Here is a 22,030-nt window from a genome sequence, read left to right as displayed (position 1 = left end):
AGGGAGAGCGGGGGGGTAAGCTTGAATACAAAAAAAATACAAAACAATGTCATTCTTCTCTATGGAGCTTTGCATGACTCACAATAGTTTTGCTTCCATGTGAATTCAGAAATGTATGCTTTTGTAGGTTTTCTGCTTTGAGAAAATGCTCAAGCTTATCATTTTTGGACAGTCAACAGACAGACAGTCAACAGTAAATTGCTGTATAATACTTAAGCCAGATAGAAACAGTTTGGACATAATACCCTTTCCTATTTCTCATGGAAACACAGCATTCATAACGATTTATTTTTACAAATGAAACAATAACAGGTACAGCCATAAGGAATATCACATGCAAGGAATAGACCGTGGGGGATAGTTTTGTACACAAATGTTTATTTTTAGTAGAAGATACTACAGCTGTCAAAATCTGAGAAACATTTTTTAATACTTGAAATATGAAATGTACGTTACCATAAACACATTATGAAATAAAATTAAAAAAAACAACAACAAAATATAGTCATGCAGGCAAAACAAAACAAAGAGTGGCACATTTTAATGGCAACGTTTTTATGAATGAAATACAATGGAAAAACAAAAACTCTCCTATTGCCAGCCAATGAAATGAAATATCTATATATAAAAAATTAAATGAAATAAAATATCTGGAGCTACATCTACCAAGCAGAAGCACACTTCTGGCACTGCCAGTTTACGTCATCATACAGATGATGAGTGGTGTTAAAAGCGTAAGTGGTCTGGAGCAGGGCTGCTCAACCCTGTTCCTGGAGCTCTACCATCCGGCAGGTTTTCACTCCAACCCTAACAAAGCACGCCTCATTCAACAGTTTGAGATCTCACAGAGGTATTAATTAGACTCAGGTGTGTCAGATTATGGCTGAAATGAAAAGCGACAGGATGGGCTGGGAAGCACTGATGTACGGTATGAAACCTGGCAGGATCAAGAGCACTGTGCCCTGCACAATTAATAAACATGTACAAATGTCCCGCTGGCAGTACTGACACCACGCACAGCTGATAGTACTGACACCACGCACAGCTGACAGTACTGACACTGCACACAGTTGACAGTACTGACACTGCACACAGCCGACCAGCTGGCAGTACTGACACCGTGCACAGCTGGCAGTACTGACACTGCACACAGCTGACCAGCTGACAGTACTGACACCGCGCACAGCTGACCAGCTGACAGTACTGACACCGCGCACAGCTGACCAGCTGACAGTACTGACACCGTGCACAGCCGGCAGTACTGACACCATGCACAGTTGGCAGTACTGACACATTTGAAGAGCTGTACACAGTCCGACTCGATCATTTCAGAATACAGAAACATGATTTATTCATGACTGCAAAATTGAACCGTTTTACAGCGGACTTCGACAAGCACACACACTCAGGGGGGGGGTAAGTCCCTGTGTGAAATGGCTCTTTCAGGAGAAAATTGTTGCGGTACTTTGCTCTCATGCGTTACTAAGGCCGAAAGCACCACACCTGCCAAACCACGTCCTGCCAGGTATTATACCTCAGGCCACTTCCACACTGACCTGTCTCTGGATACAAGGGCTAAAAAATCTGCTATTTACACAGTATGTTAAAGGGAATGGGAAGTGTTTTTGTTTTCTATTTTTTTATTATTATATTTGTTTATAGTCCAGTGGCCGCTCTTTCTACTTAGTACAAAACCTTGGACTGCCCTGTCCTCCGAGTACAGATTAAAACTTAGTACAGCAGTCTTCTCGACTCTTAAACTTCAGAACAGCATAGTTATAAGTGGTGGCCATCATGTAGATGAGCTGGGGAAGAGAACAGGGAGGGAGTGAGACAGGCCAGCGACCGGGACGCCATGGCAACGGCTGACATAGCAACCGATCTCTGCGGCAGTCATGTGCTGTACCATTGAACTGCTTCTTTCCCTCTTTGTCCAGCTTCTTCAAGTAAATATACATTCAGTGAGCACTTTATTAGGTATTTATTGTAGAAATGCATCAGTTACCTCTTTCATTAGTTACTATGATGTCATACAACACCATGGTGCTTAACTTTCAGCTGTGCATTTTTTTAATTACGTGGAAAATGATATGATTAATTTATCACTGGATGGCAACATCAAAATGACATTGTATTATGATTATAATTGTACTTAAAATAGAATATTGTGACTTCAGAAAGTATTCAGACCCCATCACTTTTTGCACACTTTATTGTGTTGTAGATCTCATTTTAAATGGATAAAGTTGTCATTGTTGCCCATCAATCTACACTCAATAACCAAACCCCTATCAGCACCCTGCACATCACTTTCTGCTGACTAACCAGGTTTCTTGCTGAAAATTCAGCTAAAACGAGCTGAGATGCTATGTTTTCGACACTTCTAGGTGTTCATACATGGTCTGTGGTCAGTCAAAGCTGGTCACAGCTGGTAGAGGAAGCTGGTGGCCAAACCAATGACTAGCTGACTATAGACTGGCCAGTTGGTGAACAGCAAGTCAACCAGTGAAAACCAGTGAAAAGTTTGAAAATCACAACAAGCTTGACCGGCTTAGGCTGGTTTAAACTGGTATGTTCAGCAGGGTTGGGAGGGTTTTCTGAGCAGACGGTAACAGATGTGTGTGTTTGTGCTCACTCTCAGAGTGGTCACAGGAGATGCATCATGGGAATGAACATGCCATGGGTGTAAATACGCACACAGGAAGGATGGTTAAAGACTTACCAGTGCAATAACTGTGGCGCCAGCACCAGCACATGCTACCATGTACAGGTGGTAGGACAGGTAGAACTGCAAGAGAGAGCCGTCAGGGGTACAAGTGTGAGCTATGACACTCCCAGCACAGTGTTTGTTCAGTCGCACATTTTCCACAGAGTTATATATGAAATATTACAAAGTTTCAGAGATCAGTAAGATACTGATAATCACCAGTCCTCTGCTTCACCCACCACAGCCAGGTGAACACATCACTTTATTCCATTATTGCACAGCGCTTTGAATAAAGGTGCTCTAAAATGCCAACCATTCTGCTTTAGAAATATCCACAACCAAGTCCTGCATCCACTATTTGGTTTTATCTATATCTATAGCTTGTCTGGTGTAATGGGAATTATGAAATAGAACTCAAAAAGTGCAAACCCCTCCTTTTGATCCTCCTGTTTGGCTCAATTGCACCAGGCAAGAGCAGCAGAGCACAGACAAGTATTTGAATTCAAAACGATTACGTATTTTATCCAGGTCTGTCTTCAGTACAGGGTTTAGTGGTTTAGAAATGCTCACCTCGCTGGTATTGCAGATATCTCCCAGTGTAGACCCGCATGCTTTTCCCGGCGTAGCGTTCCAGGGAACAATACCTACAGCGGAAGGAGGGAAAGGTCAGATCCGTCCGGATATCTCTCAGGGTTATTAGCTGTGAATAACCCAACTGCAGGCTTTTAGCGCCTGATATACCAAGACTTTTAGCAAAACTAATAACACAACCAATGAGCGGCCCAAAACACATGATTGATCATGTTATTGGTCATAGTCAATAAGCCCCTTTCATTTCGACAACATGGAGCAAGAGAAAGACAGACATATAGATAGAGACAGATTAATACACAGGCAAATAGACAGACAGATATACCAGCACTGCCATCCTCTGCAAAAATAGATATGGGCTTACCATACTGACGGACATCCACACAGATGGAGTCCACAGAGGTGATGTTGGCCATGGGTGACTTCATTGCCGCACAGGTGGACCACGCGTTGTAGAAGAGAAACACTGGCACAGCCGAAAAGCCAAACACACCCAACCAGGCCAACCCCAGGATGTAGGTCAAGAACACAAACTGAGAGCACAAGAGAGACACCATTACCAGCACAGTCATTACCTGCACAGTCATTACCAGCACAGCCATCACCAGCACAGTCATCACCAGCACTGCCATCACCAAACTCATTACCAGCAGTCATTACCGGCACAGTCATTACCAGCTCTGTCCTCACCAGAACTGCCATCACCAAACTGTAATATTGTGTATTTACTTAATGTGTGTGTGTGTGTTCATGCCCACGTGTGTGCGCATGTGTGCACTGAGAGAGCAGGAGAGAGGTGAAAGGCCGGTGCTCTTACCATCCCGCTGATGCTGCGGCCGCAGACGGAGGTCTTGAACTCGCTGTGCATCTCTTTAACAGCACTGGTGGTGTAGAAACCCTCAGCCAGCAGGATGATACCATAGAGGAAGAAGAAGGAGGCCATCCCATAGATAACATACTGCATCAGCTGTACTCTGCACAAGGACACACACACACACACACAGACACACACAGACACACACACACAAAGTTCTCAGGGCTCACGTTGTCATGTCTGCTTGTGAGTGGATTTATACTGCTGTTACGGTCCCAAACATAAGGCACATTAAAGCACAAAGTAGGTACTAAACGTGTTTGATGAACCTTTGAGTGTCCCACAGAAAAATAAATCTAAACAGAAAAATGCCCCTCTCATTAATGACCTCTACTTTAAAGTTACGCTCCACTGGGCGAAAACTATGATAATGGATAATGGCAGATAGAAAGCCAAGTAATAACAATATTTCAGACAATAATCCTTAGAGCCAATTATGCTACATAGGAGTCATAAGGGAGAAACTAAAGATTTCTTAAAATAAGATGATCTGCATTTAGCCACAGCTGTAAGAGGGATCAGACACTCTCACGATAATTTGAGCTCAGCAGTCAGAAGCTCTGCAGTCAGGAAAAAAAGCATAAAAGAGATGCATTTTAAATAATTGCCACTCTCTAATAAATGATGCGTACAGTTAGAGATGATTGTGGTGTTTTTGTCTCATCCACTAAGTGTAGTGTTGCTCTGGAGAAGAGTCTTTACTAAATCAGGACATTTTAAATAGCCCCATTCTTAATGGCACAAATTGATAAAAACCAGTTTAAAAAAAAGGCATCTACAGTACAGTACAAGGCAACAGTTGTGTGATTTCTTTTAGTTTTGTGTATATACTTAAGGCATTTGGATTTCAGATCAAAAGATGAATATCCCACAACAGTATGGACAATCGGCTTATATTTTGTGCTTTTTGCAGGCATGTACGTTTTACAGAAGCAGCTGTTTTATGTTGAGTCGGCTCATTTTCAGCTACATAACAAAATAACGACTTTCACTTTACCGTTACCATACCTTTGGAGGGCACTGCAGTTAGGAGTTCAAAAGTTACCATCAATTAAGCTCCTCTTCTGTAATTAAAGGTAACAACTCATTTTCAACCGTGACTGTGCAGATAAAACAACCAGACGGCTAATTGAAGAGCTGCCCCGATGGAGATGGAGGGTTCGTTTAAATCACCCCACTACTCCTGACGTGCCGGGGCCATGACCCGTATCGCATCGCTGCCGTTGCGCTAAGCTGCACTGTCAAATCAGCCACGCCTTCGCATAAACATTGCCACAGCTCTGAAATAAACAGTGCGGCAATTACCATTGCAAATTGTCTGGGATCTGAGGAAGTTCCTCAGTGGTGGAATGACTTGCCTACCACTGTCAGAACAGCAGAATCCCTCCCCCTATTTCGACGCAGACTCAAAACCCACCTTTTCAAACTCTACCTTAGTCCTCCCTCCTGATTTCCCCTGCCCCTCCTTTCTGATATCCCTATCCTTGTAATTTTTGCACTTATGATGCCGACTATGTTTAGAACAGCATTCCATGTGTATTTTGCTAGTTCTGGATGTGATGCTTTGACTTATGGTAGAACCTATGCACTTGTAAGTCGCTTTGGATTAAAAGCGTCTGCCAAATGACAAAAATGTAAATGTAAATGTAAAAGCCAATTCTCTGCACACTCCCAGTTCTCCAACGGGCCGTTGTTCTGTACCGCTGTGCTACTTACACGTCCGTCAGCCTGGCATGGTCACTGGGGATCTGGGAGAAGTGTTTTTCCAGGAGGGTGACGGTGCCAGAGAGAGCCACATGGCCACACCCACAGAACAGGGCGACGCCGGAGAAGCACAGGATGGTGGCCACTAACGACGCGTACGGGACCCCGCCCAAACACCGGATGCAGCACTCGAAGCAACCTGCGCACACACACACAAAGAAGAAGAATTTTATACCAGAGATAGGTACCTACATATATAAACCTATGCCAAGTCTATTGCTAAAATGGCGCAACAGCAACCAACTAGGCCAAAACCATTCATCAAAAGATGAAGAGAACCACCACACTGCACTGAGAAGCTGAGATGCTTCAGAAACCAAACTGCATTTCAGCATGAAGATTAAAGAGAAAACATCACAACCTGTGTGGTTTAGCTATTAATGGCAACACTGCAACACTGCACCCAGCTGCCTGGATTACTCCAGTGTTTCCATGGTAACCCTCCCCAGGCACTCACACAGCCAAACTATCTTTTTTATTGTAGTTTTTTAACAAACTAACCGAGAACAGAGAGCAGGCTCTTTAAATAGAAGGGTGTTTTACTGCAATCCATTTAAGCAGTGACCTAATTAAGACATTAGCAGGCCTGCGTATAGGGAGTTACCAGAGAAAATAATGGAGATGATTGTAGAAATATTGTGCTTTTCAGATTATACACATATAGTATATAATATGGGCTTTCTGTGTTGCAGTGGGTGTTTCTAAACAGAGTTCTTGAGTAGCCTAGTGGGCACAGACCACTCCAGCAAACACAGAGTTAAAATGTGAGCCGTCGCTTCTATGAGATAGAAGTGCTGGCACGAGCTGTTACATAACTGTACTGAGCAGGGCCTGAATTATTCATCACATTTCATAAGCTGCGGCACTAACATGCCTGCGCTAGTTTAGCACTGGAGCGCAAACATGCCTGCGCTACTTTAGCACTGGAGCGCAAACATGCCTGCGCTACTTTAGCACTGGAGCGCTAACATGCCTGTGCTACTTTAGGGGACTGGAGTGCTAACATGCCTGCGCTACTTTAGCACTGGAGCGATAACATGCCTGTGCTACTTTAGGGGACTGGAGTGCTAACATGCCTGCGCTACTTTAGCACTGGAGCGATAACATGCCTGTGCTACTTTAGGGGACTGGAGTGCTAACATGCCTGCGCTACTTTAGCACTGGAGTGCTAACATGCCTGTGCTACTTTAGGGGACTGGAGCGCTAACATGCCTGCGCTACTTTAGCACTGGAGCGCTAACATGCTTGCGCTAATTAGAGTGCCATTTTTATTTTTCAATTTCAATAAACTGAAAAGCTGAGGCACCCCCTTAAGGCAACCGCACTAGTTGTAAAAGCACAAATGGCATACACACAGTTTGAAAATGAATCGTTTCAGTTTTTTTAACAAGAGTTCTGTCCCATCTTCTTTGGTGCCAACAGGTGTTTCTATTGACATTAAATTAGGACCAGACTCCATCTTGTTTAACACTGCCATTCAGACTCAATCTTGTTTAACACTGCTCGTATGGCTGTCTCACCGTTTCCACTGACTCCTGTTTAGTTTAAGGCAGGGTTTGGTTTCACGCTGCAGGGTTTAGTTTAAGGCTTCGGGGTTTAGTTTAAGGCTGTGGGGTTTAGTTTAAGGCCGTGGGGTTTAGTTTAAGGCCGTGGGGTTTAGTTTCAGGCTGCAGGGTTTAGTTTAAGGCTGTGGGATTTGCAGGTGGCTGCTCCAGCCGTACATCAACAAAGCATCAGTGTACTAATGGGGCGTCGACAGACTGGAGTGACGACCTCCAGCCAAGGAATACTGGAAATCGATGGCAATTAATTACACCAGTATCACATGACCCATCTCCACAGCTGTCCACCTCAGATTAAAATGCACAATGTCATGAAATATGAATGCAGACCATATTTTAATTTTGGCAGTTTATAGGGTGTTCTAAATAATGCAATTGCCATTCTTGTGTTTTTACGAGCTGCATACTGGCTTGTAACGGGAAAGATGCCGTACTGAATATTTAACAAGATACCCTCCACACCCTTCAAAAGCACACTTCAAATTCCACTACATAAAATGAGGATGCCTCAGTATTTAATTTTATAATGTAATAAAACATTTCAGTATGAAATATTAATATTAATGTAAGTTCAGGAAATAAGTAGCCTAAACAATATCAATACAATACAGTGTAAAAATGTGATTTACTACAGCCTCATGCTGTAGAATATTTATACTGCAGCACAGAATCTCATAACCCCCTCACACATACCCCCCCCTTTGGCTCACAAGAGTGTGACATTCTATCATACAGGCAAGGCATTGAGGGAACACTGTCTGAATTGCCCTTGCATAATAAAACCATATCTGCCCTGCCCATTGTGAGGATAATTTCTTCAACAGACCACTCTGGTGAGAAACTCCACTGAATTTTACAAGCTGCGAGTCTCACAGAAGCAAGTAAATAATAATAAATAAAAAAACAGTCCAGGGAAAACTAGCAGAGAGCACAACAGTGCTAATGTTAGCAGGAGATCATGGCTGATGATCATAGCCTGTTTTGCCTCTGCTTCAGAATACAGAAGCAGAGCCACTGAGTCACAGCAAACATCACTCCTCACTATAATTCCCCAGCTTAGTCCAAGTCCATAAACAGTCTCTAATGCCATTTACTTTGTCCAGTACATGTCCGATAAGATCACCTCATACCCAAGAGATGAAGTCAGAGTATCGAGTCCTTGCAAAGAGATGGAATTAAACATGCACTACCACACTGACTGCTGCTTGAGATGAAACCACACATTCTGGACAATATTATCATTGGCCTGATGTTAGCTAGTTAGCAATGTTAGCTAGTTAGTGGATGCACAGTACAACAATGAAATATGGAAAAAAGATGCATATTTCTGTCTATCACTGTCTGCCTACTGGAGAATGCACCATGTTTCCATGGAAACCCTTGAGCTGTAGCCTGGATCACTTCACACACACATCACTTTCAGTAACTACTGCACTAGCATTCAGTCAGATTCAATAACTAGAGCCATTCAGTCTGATTCAAAAACTACAACCATTCAGTCAGATTCAATAACTACAGCCATTCAGTCTGATTCAAAAACTACAACCATTCAGTCAGATTCAAAAACTACAACCATTCAGTCAGATTCAATAACTACAACCATTCAGTCAGATTCAATAACTACAACCATTCAGTCAGATTCAATAACTACAACCATTCAGTCAGATTCAATAACTACAACCATTCAGTAACATCCAATAACTACACCCATACAGTCATATCCAATAACTACAACCATTCAGTCAAATTCAATAACTACAACCATTCAGTCAGATTCAATAACTACAACAATTCAGTCAGATTCAATAACTACAACCATTCAGTAACATCCAATAACTACAACCATTCAGTCATATTCAATAACTACAACCATTCAGTAACATCCAATAACTACACCCATTCAGTCAAATTTAATAACTACAACTATTCAGTCAGATTCAATAACTACTAATATTCATTAGATATATGTCATATATCTAATAGCTACTGGCATTCAGAGGCAGTAACTGAGATGAGAGAAGACCTGGGTGGTCCTGAATGAGACAGTCAAGGGAAGGTTCTAGGATTTAGGGACACGCATTATGTAACAGCATCCACTCTGCACAGAACCTATTCAGGCCCCACACAGTACAGTAAGGATCCAGAAAGGTCCTGAGCTCATGGCTGCTTTCTGCAATCAAACAAAAGCCATGCAACAGCTAACCTTTCGACAGTCGCGCTGTCAGAACCTTCTCTGCCTTCCATGTGAGACGCAGGGGGGACTAAACATTTTCCCCAAAGCTGCTGAATGCAGTCGCCATGGTAGCACGTTACCCTCGCTCACTGCCCCACACATAGGTGTCACCCAGCGGAGCCTCTGGGATCAAAACATTATTGGACAGGGCAGTTAATACCCACGATGCACTGTGTCCTGAGGGCAGTTAATACCCACGATGCACTGTGTCCTGAGGAGTTAATACCCACGATGCACTGTGTCCTGAGGACAGTTAATACCCACGATGCACTGTGTCCTGTCGAGCCACACAGCCTCAGGGGAAGGCAGCTCCCTGACCATGCTTCACTAGAACATTCCCACTCAATTCCAGACCTTATTGTACAGTGCGCCCCAGATCAAAAGCCTTTTAATATCGAAGTGAACGTGACTTCTAAATGGTACAAAGTTAAACATTGACACATTTCTTAAAATTTTAAAGCAAGATTACTTTAAATTTAAAAAAAAAAAAAAAAAAAAATGGTATTAATACAAGGCCCTGTGCAAAAGTAGCCCTGACAGTTAGTACTTTATAACAGCTTGCAAATGCTTCCTGTAGCCAGCAAAGAGTCTTTCAATTTTTGCTTTTGGAATTTTTCCTCATTCTTCCTGGCAGAACACCTCAAGCTCAGAAATATTATTCTGCCTTCTTGCATATACAGCATTTTGGGATCTTTCCACAGGTCTGGGGACCGTGATGACCTTTCTTGGTCTTCCAGACCTTGCCTTGCCTTGTTCCATTTATCTTCCATTTTCTAATAATGTTTCTGACAGTGGAAATAAGCAGTTTGAAACATTGAGAAAGTTTTTGTCGCCTTCTACTTCTTGGTGGAAAATAAACAGAATGTATGCAAATAATTAAGAATGGAATCTATCACACTAGATATATAAAACAAAATTAAGCATAAGAAATTTACTTCCAGCTGACTTATCTCTGGTTTATGCAATATTAATCATGTGAGCACTATACTAAGCCTTCCTCCACACCAGCCTTGTAGCCTTTACACTGATTATATTACTGCACTGTATGCAAAACACATTTCTTTGAAAGCAGAGTAGTTAAATTGCAGCAGGCTTTTCAATTTTAAAATTGGCAACAGGAATTCACATCATTGATCATTTTTTTATTTTTTGCACCGCAAAGAATGATTGTGAATTAAATTGTGGGCAGCCTGTAGCGTAATGGTTTAGGTACTGGGACCCAGAAGGTTGGCGGTTCAATACCCAGTGTAGCCACAATAAAATCTGCACAGCCGTTGGGCCCTAAACCCCACATTGCTCCAGGGGAGGACTGTCTCCTGCTTAGTCTAATCAACTATAAGTCGCTTTGGATAAAAGCATCAGCCAAATAAAAAGTAAAAATTGGGGGCTCTAGCACAAAAACAAAACGGATAAGGAAGCTTAGATTTTCTATTCCTCCTCACTGCCTCGTAATCCAAACCCGAACCTAGCTAACCACCCCAACCGTAACACCTAACCCTAATCCTGAGTCTAACTCTAACCCTAACCCTGAGTCTAACTCTAACCCTAACCCTAACCCTGAGTCTAACTTTAACCCCAACACCACACAGAGATCTGTGGGGGACACTTCATTTGAGCTGGCAGTGAATGGCCCAGTGGCCTAGATAACTGTAATACTAATAAACAGACAGATAACCTGCCCATCAACACGTGACCTTGTCCTACTTCAGCTACGACACAATGACAGTCAGGTCCTAATGCAACGGGACGTCTGACCCATTGACCTACTGTCAATCGCACAGCGCTGATTTGAGCCTAAAAGCCCGGCTGAAACCTCCCTTTTCTGCAGCTCAGTCACCCATGCTGTCGAATCTGGGATCAGCCCCACTCACAACCCCATAAATACAAATCTTTCCATTGATACAGTTCTGCTACTACAATATTGTAGTGTTGGGCTCAATGTTGGGCTCAGTGCAGGCTGTGTTGGGCTCAGTGTTGGGCTCAGTGCAGGCTGTGTTGGGCTCAGTGCAGGCAGTGTTGGGCTCAGTGTTGGGCTCAGTGCAGGGGCAGTGCTGGGCTCAGTGCAGGCTGTGTTGGGCTCAGTGTTGGGCTCAGTGCAGGCAGTGTTGGGCTCAGTGCAGGCTGTGTTGGGCTCAGTGCAGGCAGTGTTGGGCTCAGTGCAGGCTGTGTTGGGCTCAGTGCAGGCTGTGTTGGGCTCACTGCAGGCAGTGTTGGGCTCAGTGTTGGGCTCAGTGCAGGGGCAGTGTTGGGCTCAGTGCAGGCTGTGTTGGGCTCAGTGTTGGGCTCAGTGCAGGCAGTGTTGTGCAGGCTGATGCACAGACTGGGTCCCAGCATGCACTGGGGCAGGTCCAGGTCCGCCGCCCCCGCCCACCACTCGATGGCACTTCGGGGAGTTCCAGGCGAGCATTTCAGAGCCTCAGAACGCCAGAGTGCCAGATTACAGCAAGACTCCCCGCAGATCAACAGCACAATTCCCACAGTCTCTGTGTATTGCACACACACACGTACGCACACACACACGCACATACACACAAACACACGCACACACACACACAAACTCACATACACACACACACACACACACACACAAACACACACGGTGGCGAGGGTTAGGGTTAGCAGAATATGAAGAGGGTGGAGTGTAGTCTCTGGGACAGGGCGCATGATGCAGTCAGCCTGAGCATCGGACGCTTTCTCCACCAGAGCACAACCTCTCACACAGAGCACAGAGCACAGAGCACAGAGCACAGCCTCTCACACAGAGCACAGAGCACAGCCTCTCACACAGCGCACAGAGCACAGACTCTCACACAGAGCACAGCGCACAGAGCACAGCCTCTCACACAGAGCACAGAGCACAGCCTCTCACACAGAGCACAGAGCACAGCCTCTCACACAGAGCACAGCCTCTCACACAGAGCACAGCGCACAGAGCACAGAGCACAGAGCACAGAGCACAGCCTCTCACACAGAGCACAGAGCACAGCCTCTCACACAGCGCACAGAGCACAGACTCTCACACAGAGCACAGCGCACAGAGCACAGCCTCTCACACAGAGCACAGAGCACAGCCTCTCACACAGAGCACAGAGCACAGCCTCTCACACAGAGCACAGCCTCTCACACAGAGCACAGCGCACAGAGCACAGAGCACAGCCTCTCACACAGAGCACAGAGCACAGCCTCTCACACAGAGCACAGCCTCTCACACAGAGCACAGAGCACAGCCTCTCACACTGCGCACATTAATGGAGACGGATCCAGCCTTGTAGGGCGCACTGCCCAGGCCCAATCAGCTGCCGCACAGCTGGGCATTCATCTCCTGATGAGGAGGATCCAGGCAGAAAGAAATGATAATAAAACAATAATCACCAACAAGACCTGTGACAATACAGATGTAAAATTAGCCCCAGAAATTAAATCAGAACGAGTCGTCTCATTTAACCACAACATTAATTTCTTTTGGCCTTTTTCCATAATGTGAAATGACAAGTAGGCCACATCCTGCGGCCATATATTTAACTTGGCAGCTCCTCCTTGCTAATCACCATTTTCACACAAACACAGTTCATCTCCACAGTGAAAAAATAATCCTTTTCAAAATGGCTGCTCTAAAGGAAACAGACGCACACTTTTGCAGTACTGTACACTCACAATGGAGACCAGCCCCTACCCCCCCTACCCCCCACCCCCCCAAATTCTCAGAGGCAATAGACCCTTCCCTCAGCTCTCCCTCCCACACTCAGTCTGTCTCCCTCTCCATCTCTCTCTGCCTCTGACAGAGGCTGTGATGTGATCTCTGTGATTGGGAACTGTGCAGCAGAGAAGATGGAGAGAGAGAAAGAGAGAGAGAGAGAGGGAGAGAGAGAGAGGATGAGAGGGGGTGGAGAACAAAGTAGAACAATGCAAAGAGAAGTGGAGGGATGAGGGAAAGGTAGAGAGGGTTGGAGAAATGAGGGATGGGGGGGGTTGGTGGTGCTTCAGGGCCGAGGGCCCCTCCCCCACCCCGAGTTTGTCCCCTGCTTAGTCTAATCAACTGTAAATTCCTTTGGATTGGACGTGTCAGTTAAATAACATGCAATTAATTACTTGTGATTTTACAACACAGGACAGTGGTGTTTTTGGCATAGAAAATCTGGTGGAGCACCAATTGCCTAGTAGTGATGATTGTGAGCCTCAACCTGGCTAGTTTGACAGTGATGAAACCCACAGAATAGACTATCACTAGCTGCTGCATGGCAGCCAATCGCCACTGGTGTGTGAGTGTGTGTGTGAATGGGTGAATGAGAAGTATCAATCGTACAGCACTTTGCATAAAGGTGCTATATCAATGCAGACATTTACCATTTCTGCATTTACCCACTCGGGCCCCACAGGCCAATATACAGTTCAAATAAATAGCAGTGCGTTAAAAAAAGTTAATAAAGTGCAAATATCTTTAAATAGCTTTTAGTTCAATATTTCAAATGTAGTGGAAACATTACACATTCAATTCCAAATCAAAGCAAATTTGATCAAGTCTGCGTTATCCTTTTACAGGAAGCAAAGAAAAGGAATATTAATCTGTTCAAAAAAATGGCAGTGACATTTCTCTATTCAAACTCTCTTTAAACTGAAGAAATTTTTCAAGATTTAACTTCACTTTAAATAACTAAACTAATATTTAGTTGCATAACCATTGCTTTTGATAACTGCTGCACATCTGCGTTGCATCAAGTCAACCAACTACATTCCACAGTTCCTGTGAATTTTTGGGTTTTACTTCAGAAACTGCATTTTTAATGTCACCCCACAAGTTTCCAATGGGGTTGAGCTGGCCACTCCATTACCTCAATCCTTTTTGTCTGGAACCAAGATGTTGCTCACTTACTCGTGTATTTGGGGTCGTTGTCTTCTTGAAACAGGGGCATTTCCTACGGCAACTTAATCTCTTCAAGTATTCTGATGTATTCAAACTGATCCACGATCCATGGTATACGAACCCAACACCGTAGTATGAAAAATATCCCCACACCATGATTTTTGCACCACCATGCTTCACTGTCTTCACAGTGTACTGTGGCTTGAATTCAGTACCCGGGGGTCGTCTGACGTACTAGACCTGAAAAGAACAATCTCATCAGTCCACAGAAAGTTGCGCCATTTCTCTTTGGGCCAATCGATGTGTTCCTTGGCTAATTTTAACCAATTCCTCACAAGCCATTTTTTCAACAATGGTGCTTTACGGGGGCTTCTTGCTGATACCTTAGCTTTGATCAAATGTCTTCCGACAGTAACAGCACTTACAGGTAATTGTAAATTATCTTTGATCTTTCTGGAGCTGATGAATGGCTGAATCTTTGCCATTCTGACTATTCTTTGATCCGTTTTAACAGTAGTTGCTTGTTTTCTTCCGCTTCTTTTGAGTTTTGTTGCCATTTTAAAGCATTTGAGATAATTTTAGCAGAGCATCCTGTAATTTGCTGCACTTCTTTATACGTTTTCCACTCTCCAATCAACTTTTTAATGAAATGACGTTGTTCCTCCGAACAATGTTTGGAATGGCCCATTTTACTTAGCAATTCAGAAGGAAATTATATTTTATAACAATGTGTGAAACATTTGCCTTAATAAAGGACAATTAATGACACCTGCTTTTTCACAGAATGAATGAATTCTCTAATTAAACTCCACACTAATTTTGAACACGCCCCTTTCAATGAATGAGTCAATTACTCAGAACAAGCAGCGTGCATGTCATGACAGTTGGGTCTGTTGTTTTTCTATTACACAACTACATCTACAAGTAAAGTATTTACCATGCAGAAATATCACTACTACTAATAACAGTGGCCCATCAGGTTACTGATGTTGTACTGCTGTTTTCTTGAACAGAACTGAATAAATCCAATCTGACATGTGCAGTAGGGGTCCCCTGTCTTACTGCCAGGACTGTGGGGTGTAGAGCCGGCCCCACTGACAGATCATTGCCAGCATCCGCTACAGTACAGATACACAAACAATTTGTTATTACGTTTAGTGCATTTTAAAAGAGGAACTACAGAAAATATAAATCAAAGGTTGAGCTGCAGTGCTTAAAAACACAACACCAGCCCCTGCCTCAGGTAATGTGTGGTGAACACACAGGCACAAAATGAAAGCAACCCTTTTCCCTATTCTCCATTCAGAGCTTTCTGCCTCAAAAACGGATGAACGGAAACAAACGGGTGAAACTTAATTCTTACCATAACACATAATATTTTGTAACTCATTGAACATACACAAAGTGCTGCTTAAATCAACACAATTTGCTTGCACCTACTGTCGCTTGCCGAAATATGACCAGACCACAGAAATTTGAATGCACGCCAAAATGACTCTTGTGCTCTTTAATGTGGCTATAATAATGGTGGTTTTATTCAAATACATTTACATCACTATTCTTATTATGGAATTCTGTTTGAGAAATAAATCTATAAGCAGAGATGACGGAAACATTTGATGAAGCAATCCACAGTTACGTGCCATAATTACTGCATCTGAATGGCACCGCACCCTTAAATCACACACAACTACAAATGCACAAGTTTCCATCAGAAGCCACAAGTTGCATTCAGCAGGTGCAGCCTCCCTCTCTGCTCCTGCAGATTCCTCATGTAGAGCTGGTGCACAAGCGACAGAGCGTAGAACCGAGGCCCCCAGGCAAACTCATCAAACCTATGAAAGTCACCAATCTCACCAAACCTGCCAAACTCACCAAACCTGCCAACCTTACCAAACCTGCCAAAATCACCAAATCTGCCAAACTCACCAAACCTGCCAACCTTACCAAACCTGCCAACCTTGCCAAACCTGCCAAAATCACCAAACCTGCCAACCTTACCAAACCTGCCAACCTCTCCAAACATACCATACACACCAAACCTGCCAACCCTTCCAAACCGGCCAAACTCACTAAACCTGCCAACCTTACCAAACCTGCCAAACTCACCAAACCTGCCAATCTCACCAAACCTGCCAACCTTACCAAACCTGCCAACCTCTCCAAACATGCCAACCTCACCAAACCTGCCAAACTCACCAAACATGCCAACCTCACCAAACCTGCCAAACTCACCAAACCTGCCAACCTTACCAAACCTGCCAACCATTCCAAACCTGCCAAACTCACCAAACCTGCCAACCTTACCAAACCTGCCAAACTCACCAAACCTGCCAACCTTACCAAACCTGCCAACCTCTCCAAACATGCCAACCTCACCAAACCTGCCAAACTCACCAAACATGCCAACCTCACCAAACCTGCCAAACTCACCAAACCTGCCAACCTTACCAAACCTGCCAACCATTCCAAACCTGCCAAACTCACCAAACCTGCCAACCTTACCAAACCTGCCAAACTCACCAAACCTGCCAACCTTACCAAACCTGCCAAACTCACCAAACCTGCCAACCTTACCAAACCTGCCAAACTCACTAAACCTGCCTGCCTCTTAACTCAGGGCCAAAGTGAATCACAGCAGACCAAATGCAAGTTGTTCGTTCTGTTCGATGAAATGTAATGTAATGTAATATCTGTGCAAATCCTCGTGCATCCTGTGCATTTTCATTCATTTACTTTTATTGATGCTTGCTTTTTATTTACCCATAAAAAATATATTAATAGCTTTAACCCATGTGTGAGTAAATAAATAGGAGGAGCTTGTTGCAGGATTCCCTGGAGCTCATCATAGCATCTTAAAATATTCATCTGGATATGAAGGAACATAATGTACAGTGCATTATAGCATATGTGGGAGGCGAGGCATGTGCGTGCATTATTGCGAGACTAGCTAAAAAACTGAAATGAGGTGGGCCAACTGCACACACACACACACACTGTACAGAACACCACTGCACACACTCTACAGAACCCCAATGCACACACACACTCTACAGAACCCTACTGCACACACACTCTACAGAACACCACTGCACACACCCTACAGAAGCCCACTGCACACACACACGCACACACACACTCTACACATTCTACTCTTTTCACTGGGCTCTGTGTGATGCACTAAAATAAAAAAGCAATCACTACTGGTAACTTAAAGAAATGGAGTTAACGCTCTGAGGCCTAACGCTCTGAGGTCTAACGCTCTGAGGCCTAACGCTCTCAGGCATAACGCTCTCAGGCCTAACGCTCTCAGGCCTAACGCTCTGAGGTCTAACGCTGTGAGGTCTAACGCTCTGAGGTCTAACGCTGTCAGTCCTGATGCTCACAATGTGTCAGAGCAGCTCTGGAGACATTGGTACAGTGGAGAACTCTAACGGATCACAGGGAGATGGAAACAGCACCTGCTCAGCTCAGAGCGCAGCGGGTCACAGGGATAAATAACGGCAGAATGGCCAGTGCGACCGATAGCGTGTGTCACTGACGGAGGTTCAGAAAATCTAACGGCCGTAGCGGCCCCCACGTGCAGCAATAAATCAGCCGTCTGAAACACCGCGGAGGACAGGTCACTGGGGCGAAAAACACACCGTCATCACTGCCACGACTTTCACGGAAAAACATCACAAGCACATCAAAAAAGAGAAATTCCCATCACAAATTAACATGAGTTTAAAACCAAGAGTAAAAAAAAATTTTTTTTTAAAGGACAAAGAAAAGGATAAAGCTACCGTTCAATTTGCATCAGAAATCAGCTGGTGCAGTGTACAGAATCAGTCAGAGTGGATCTGACGCTGTTGGGGCAGAGTGATGAATGTGCCCTGTCGCACTCAGGAGAAGGACACACTTACCTCTCCCCACACCGCAAATCCACCTCTAAATATCCACTCATATGTACACAGCTCTAATGACTACACTGCACCCCTGAGCCTCAAATACATCATGCACAACATTAATAAACCTGCACTCTACAGAACCCCACTAAACACACACACTCTACAGAACACCACTGCACACACACACTTTATAGAACCCCACTAAACACACACTCTACAGAACACCACTGCACACACACTCTACAGAACCCTACTGCACACACACACACACACACACACACACACACACACACTACAGAACCCTACTGCACACACACACACACACACACACACACACACACACACACTACAGAACCCCACTGCACACACACACACACACACACACACTCTACAGAACCCCACTGCACACACACACACACACACACACACACACACTACAGAACCCCACTGCACACACACACACACACACACACACACACACACACACACTCTACAGAACCCCACTGCACACACACACACACACACACACACACTCTACAGAACCCCACTGCACATGCACGCACACGCACACGCGCACGCACACGCGCACACACACACACACACACACCCTACGGAACCCCTGTGTACACTCACTCTCCTGCCTTATTGTTTACCTCCTGCCTTCACTGATAATGTAGAGGAAACACAGCATCAGCCCTGATAGGGATGGCAGGGATAATCCCCCAAACAGCAGATTGTTTTTTAATTGAGATGGTAACACTCAAACAAAACACGTAGAAGAGCTAACGAATGCTCGTTATAAATGCCACAAAACGAACAGGATCACGCAAGAACAATGCCTTGAAACAATATAACAAAGAACCATGAATTTAAAACAAATAAATCACAAGTATGCTTCCTGTAAGAGAACCAATAATGCCCTAACTGCAGTAAAATGGAGGGATAATGAAGGATAGATCATTATTTACAATGTCTTCGCACAGGGCTTAAAGACAGGGATGGCGAGAGAGAGCGAGAGAACACACTCTTCCCAGTTTTGTGTTGCACGGACCAAATCAAACATGAGCAGGTTAAACCTTCCCATAAACAGAGCACTGAAATGCACTAACCCAGCACACTGAAATGCACTAACCCAGCACACTGAAATGCACTCACCCAGCACACTGAAATGCACTCACCCAGCACACTGAAATGCACTAACCCAGCACACTGAAATGCACTAACCCAGCACACTGAAATGCACTAACCCAGCACACTGAAACGCACTAACCCAGCACACTGAAACTGTAGCCCTGCTGGTACCTTTCTTGTCCTGGGTCTGCTCAGGGCTCTCGTCCACTGCCGAGTCCATGGCTGCTTTCAGACAATCCACTGCAAACGCTTCCTTTTCACAAATAATTTTCTCTCCTTTGCGTTCTCTCTCTCTCGCACTCACTCTCTCTCTCTCCCCTCCCGCTCTCCCTCGCTCTCTCCCTCACTCTCTCCCCCTCCCTCTCTCCCTCACTCTCTCGCTCACTCTCCCTCTTCTCTCCTCCTGCTCTCTCGCTGTAGCGCTCCAGCGTTTGAGCAGGGTGCAGCTTCCCTGTGTATCCCAATGCCTCTCTGAGATTGTGAGGTCCTGTCGGCTCAGATCTGCCTCAGCTCGACAGGCAGTGTTCAGCAGGCAGTGTTCAGGCAGTGTTCAGGCAGTGTTCAGGCAGTATTCAGGCAGTATTCAGGCAGTGTTCAGGCAGTGTTCAGGCAGTGTTCAGGCAGTGTTCAGGCAGCGTTCAGCTGGCAGTGTTCAGCAGGCAGTGTTCAGGCTGCAGGGCACGCAGAAGGCCAGTCTTTCGGCTGCTTTTGTTACAGAGTCTATTTCTGGCTCCTCAAAAGACCTGGCCTCCCCCTTTAAAAAATAAATCAAAAAATTCAAAAAGTCTCCCAATGATAAGAAAAAAAGTCTGATGGCTGTGCTTACGAATGAACAATTAGACATCAGTAGATGGTGTATATTTATGTTAAAGTACCCCCACCGGGGTACTATTGTGTGGATAATACCCCAGGAACCCCCAGTGTTGTGTGTGATAATGTGTGCTGTGTATGTGTGAGAATGTGTGCAGTGTGTGCGCGCGCGTGTGTGCGTGTGTGTGCGTGTGTGTGTGTGTGTGTGTGTGTGTGTGCGTGTGTGAGGAGAGGGGGGTGACCCCAGTGAAAGGGGGAGGGAGGGGTTGAGGACACTCGAGTCTGATCTGCACATCAGACTCCCCTCCCCCACTGTGGCATACATTCAGAGGCATGTCCCTCCTCCGCTCTAAAGGAGGGAGAGTGGGAGGGAGAGTGAGAGGGAGAGAGAGAGAGGGAGAGAGGGAGGGAGGAGGGGGAGGGAGGGGGAGAGGGGGAGAGAGAGAGAGAGAGAGAGGGAGGGAGGGAGGGAGGGGGAGAGGGAGAGAGAGAGCGTGAAAAAATCTGATAATCTGAAATCTGTTTCTCTCTATATATACAGCGATGGAGAAAGAAAGAGAGGGAGAGGCAGAGAAACAGAGAGAGAGGGAGAGAGAGAGAGAATGATGAAGACCGAGCTGCATCTGTTGACAGGATGAGGACAGTGGTACAGCATGCTAATGCTAATGCTAATGAAGGAGTGGTGTGTCCATGGGACGTGCCCAGCCTACAGGGGCAGACACCACATCACTCACACGCTCACACACACTCACAAACTCTCACACTCACACACTCACACACTCACACACTCACACACTCACATACACTATTTGTTGTAATAAAAATATATATAAATTACACCACAGCCTAAGGCAAAGATAGTGTCAGGAATATGGACCACCCATATGGTGCAATCAAATCTGGGTCAACGCTCCATCCATTACTTCTACAGAGCACTTCTGGCCCTTCAGCAGATTACACAAAAGCGCACTTTTACACTGTGGGATGTTCAGGATTTCAGGTTAACTACCCTGCACAATGTCCTACCCGACTATCGGACCCCCAACCTTTAGGTACACCACACTGCCACCCATATCCCTGTTATACCACACTGCCACCCACATCCCTATTATACCGCACTGCCACCCACATCCCTATTACACCGCACTGCCACCCATATCCCTGTTATACCACACTGCCACCCATATCCCTATTACACCACACTGCCACCCACATCCCTATTATACCACCACTGCCACCCACATCCCTATTATACCACACTGCCACCCACATCCCTATTATACCACACTGCCACCCACATCCCTATTATACCACACTGCCACCCACATCCCTATTATACCACACTGCCACCCACATCCCTATTATACCACACTGCCACCCACATCCCTATTATACCACACTGCCACCCACATCCCTATTATACCACACTGCCCCCACATCTCTATTATACCACACTGCCACCCACATCCCTATTATACCACACTGCCCCCCATATCCGTAATCACAACATTAAGATAAGATAAGATACACTATTATTGAACCCCATGGGGTAATTTGTCCTCTGCATTTGACCCATCCTAGTTACCTAGGAGCAGTGGGCAGCCACA

General features: G+C 45.0%; 1 protein-coding gene across 2 annotated transcripts in view; it reads right to left on the bottom strand.

Moving 5' to 3' along the window:
- Window positions 1–19,923, bottom strand: part of LOC133116749 (neuronal membrane glycoprotein M6-b-like) — a 25,194-nt gene extending 5,271 nt beyond the window's left edge. The window contains exons 1-7 of one of the 2 annotated variants that reach the window (XM_061226667.1): window positions 19,785–19,923; window positions 5,889–6,075; window positions 4,116–4,272; window positions 3,663–3,831; window positions 3,278–3,351; window positions 2,723–2,788; window positions 1,586–1,805 (exon numbers count right to left, since the gene is read on the bottom strand). In XM_061226667.1, the coding sequence (XP_061082651.1) occupies window positions 1,725–1,805; window positions 2,723–2,788; window positions 3,278–3,351; window positions 3,663–3,831; window positions 4,116–4,272; window positions 5,889–6,075; window positions 19,785–19,833 (783 nt within the window). In that variant the 5' untranslated portion in view covers window positions 19,834–19,923 and the 3' untranslated portion in view covers window positions 1,586–1,724. Of the gene's footprint in view, window positions 1–1,585; window positions 1,806–2,722; window positions 2,789–3,277; window positions 3,352–3,662; window positions 3,832–4,115; window positions 4,273–5,888; window positions 6,076–19,784 lie in introns of those variants that run through there. The other variant, XM_061226666.1, reaches the window with a different exon arrangement.
- Between the last annotated feature and the right edge of the window lie 2,107 nt (window positions 19,924–22,030).

The sequence above is a fragment of the Conger conger genome, chromosome 17 (genome assembly GCF_963514075.1).
Source record: "Conger conger chromosome 17, fConCon1.1, whole genome shotgun sequence".
In the NCBI taxonomy this organism is placed as follows: domain Eukaryota; kingdom Metazoa; phylum Chordata; class Actinopteri; order Anguilliformes; family Congridae; genus Conger; species Conger conger.
Note: the sequence above shows the minus strand (reverse complement) of the source record. Positions and strands in the feature narration are given on the sequence as shown.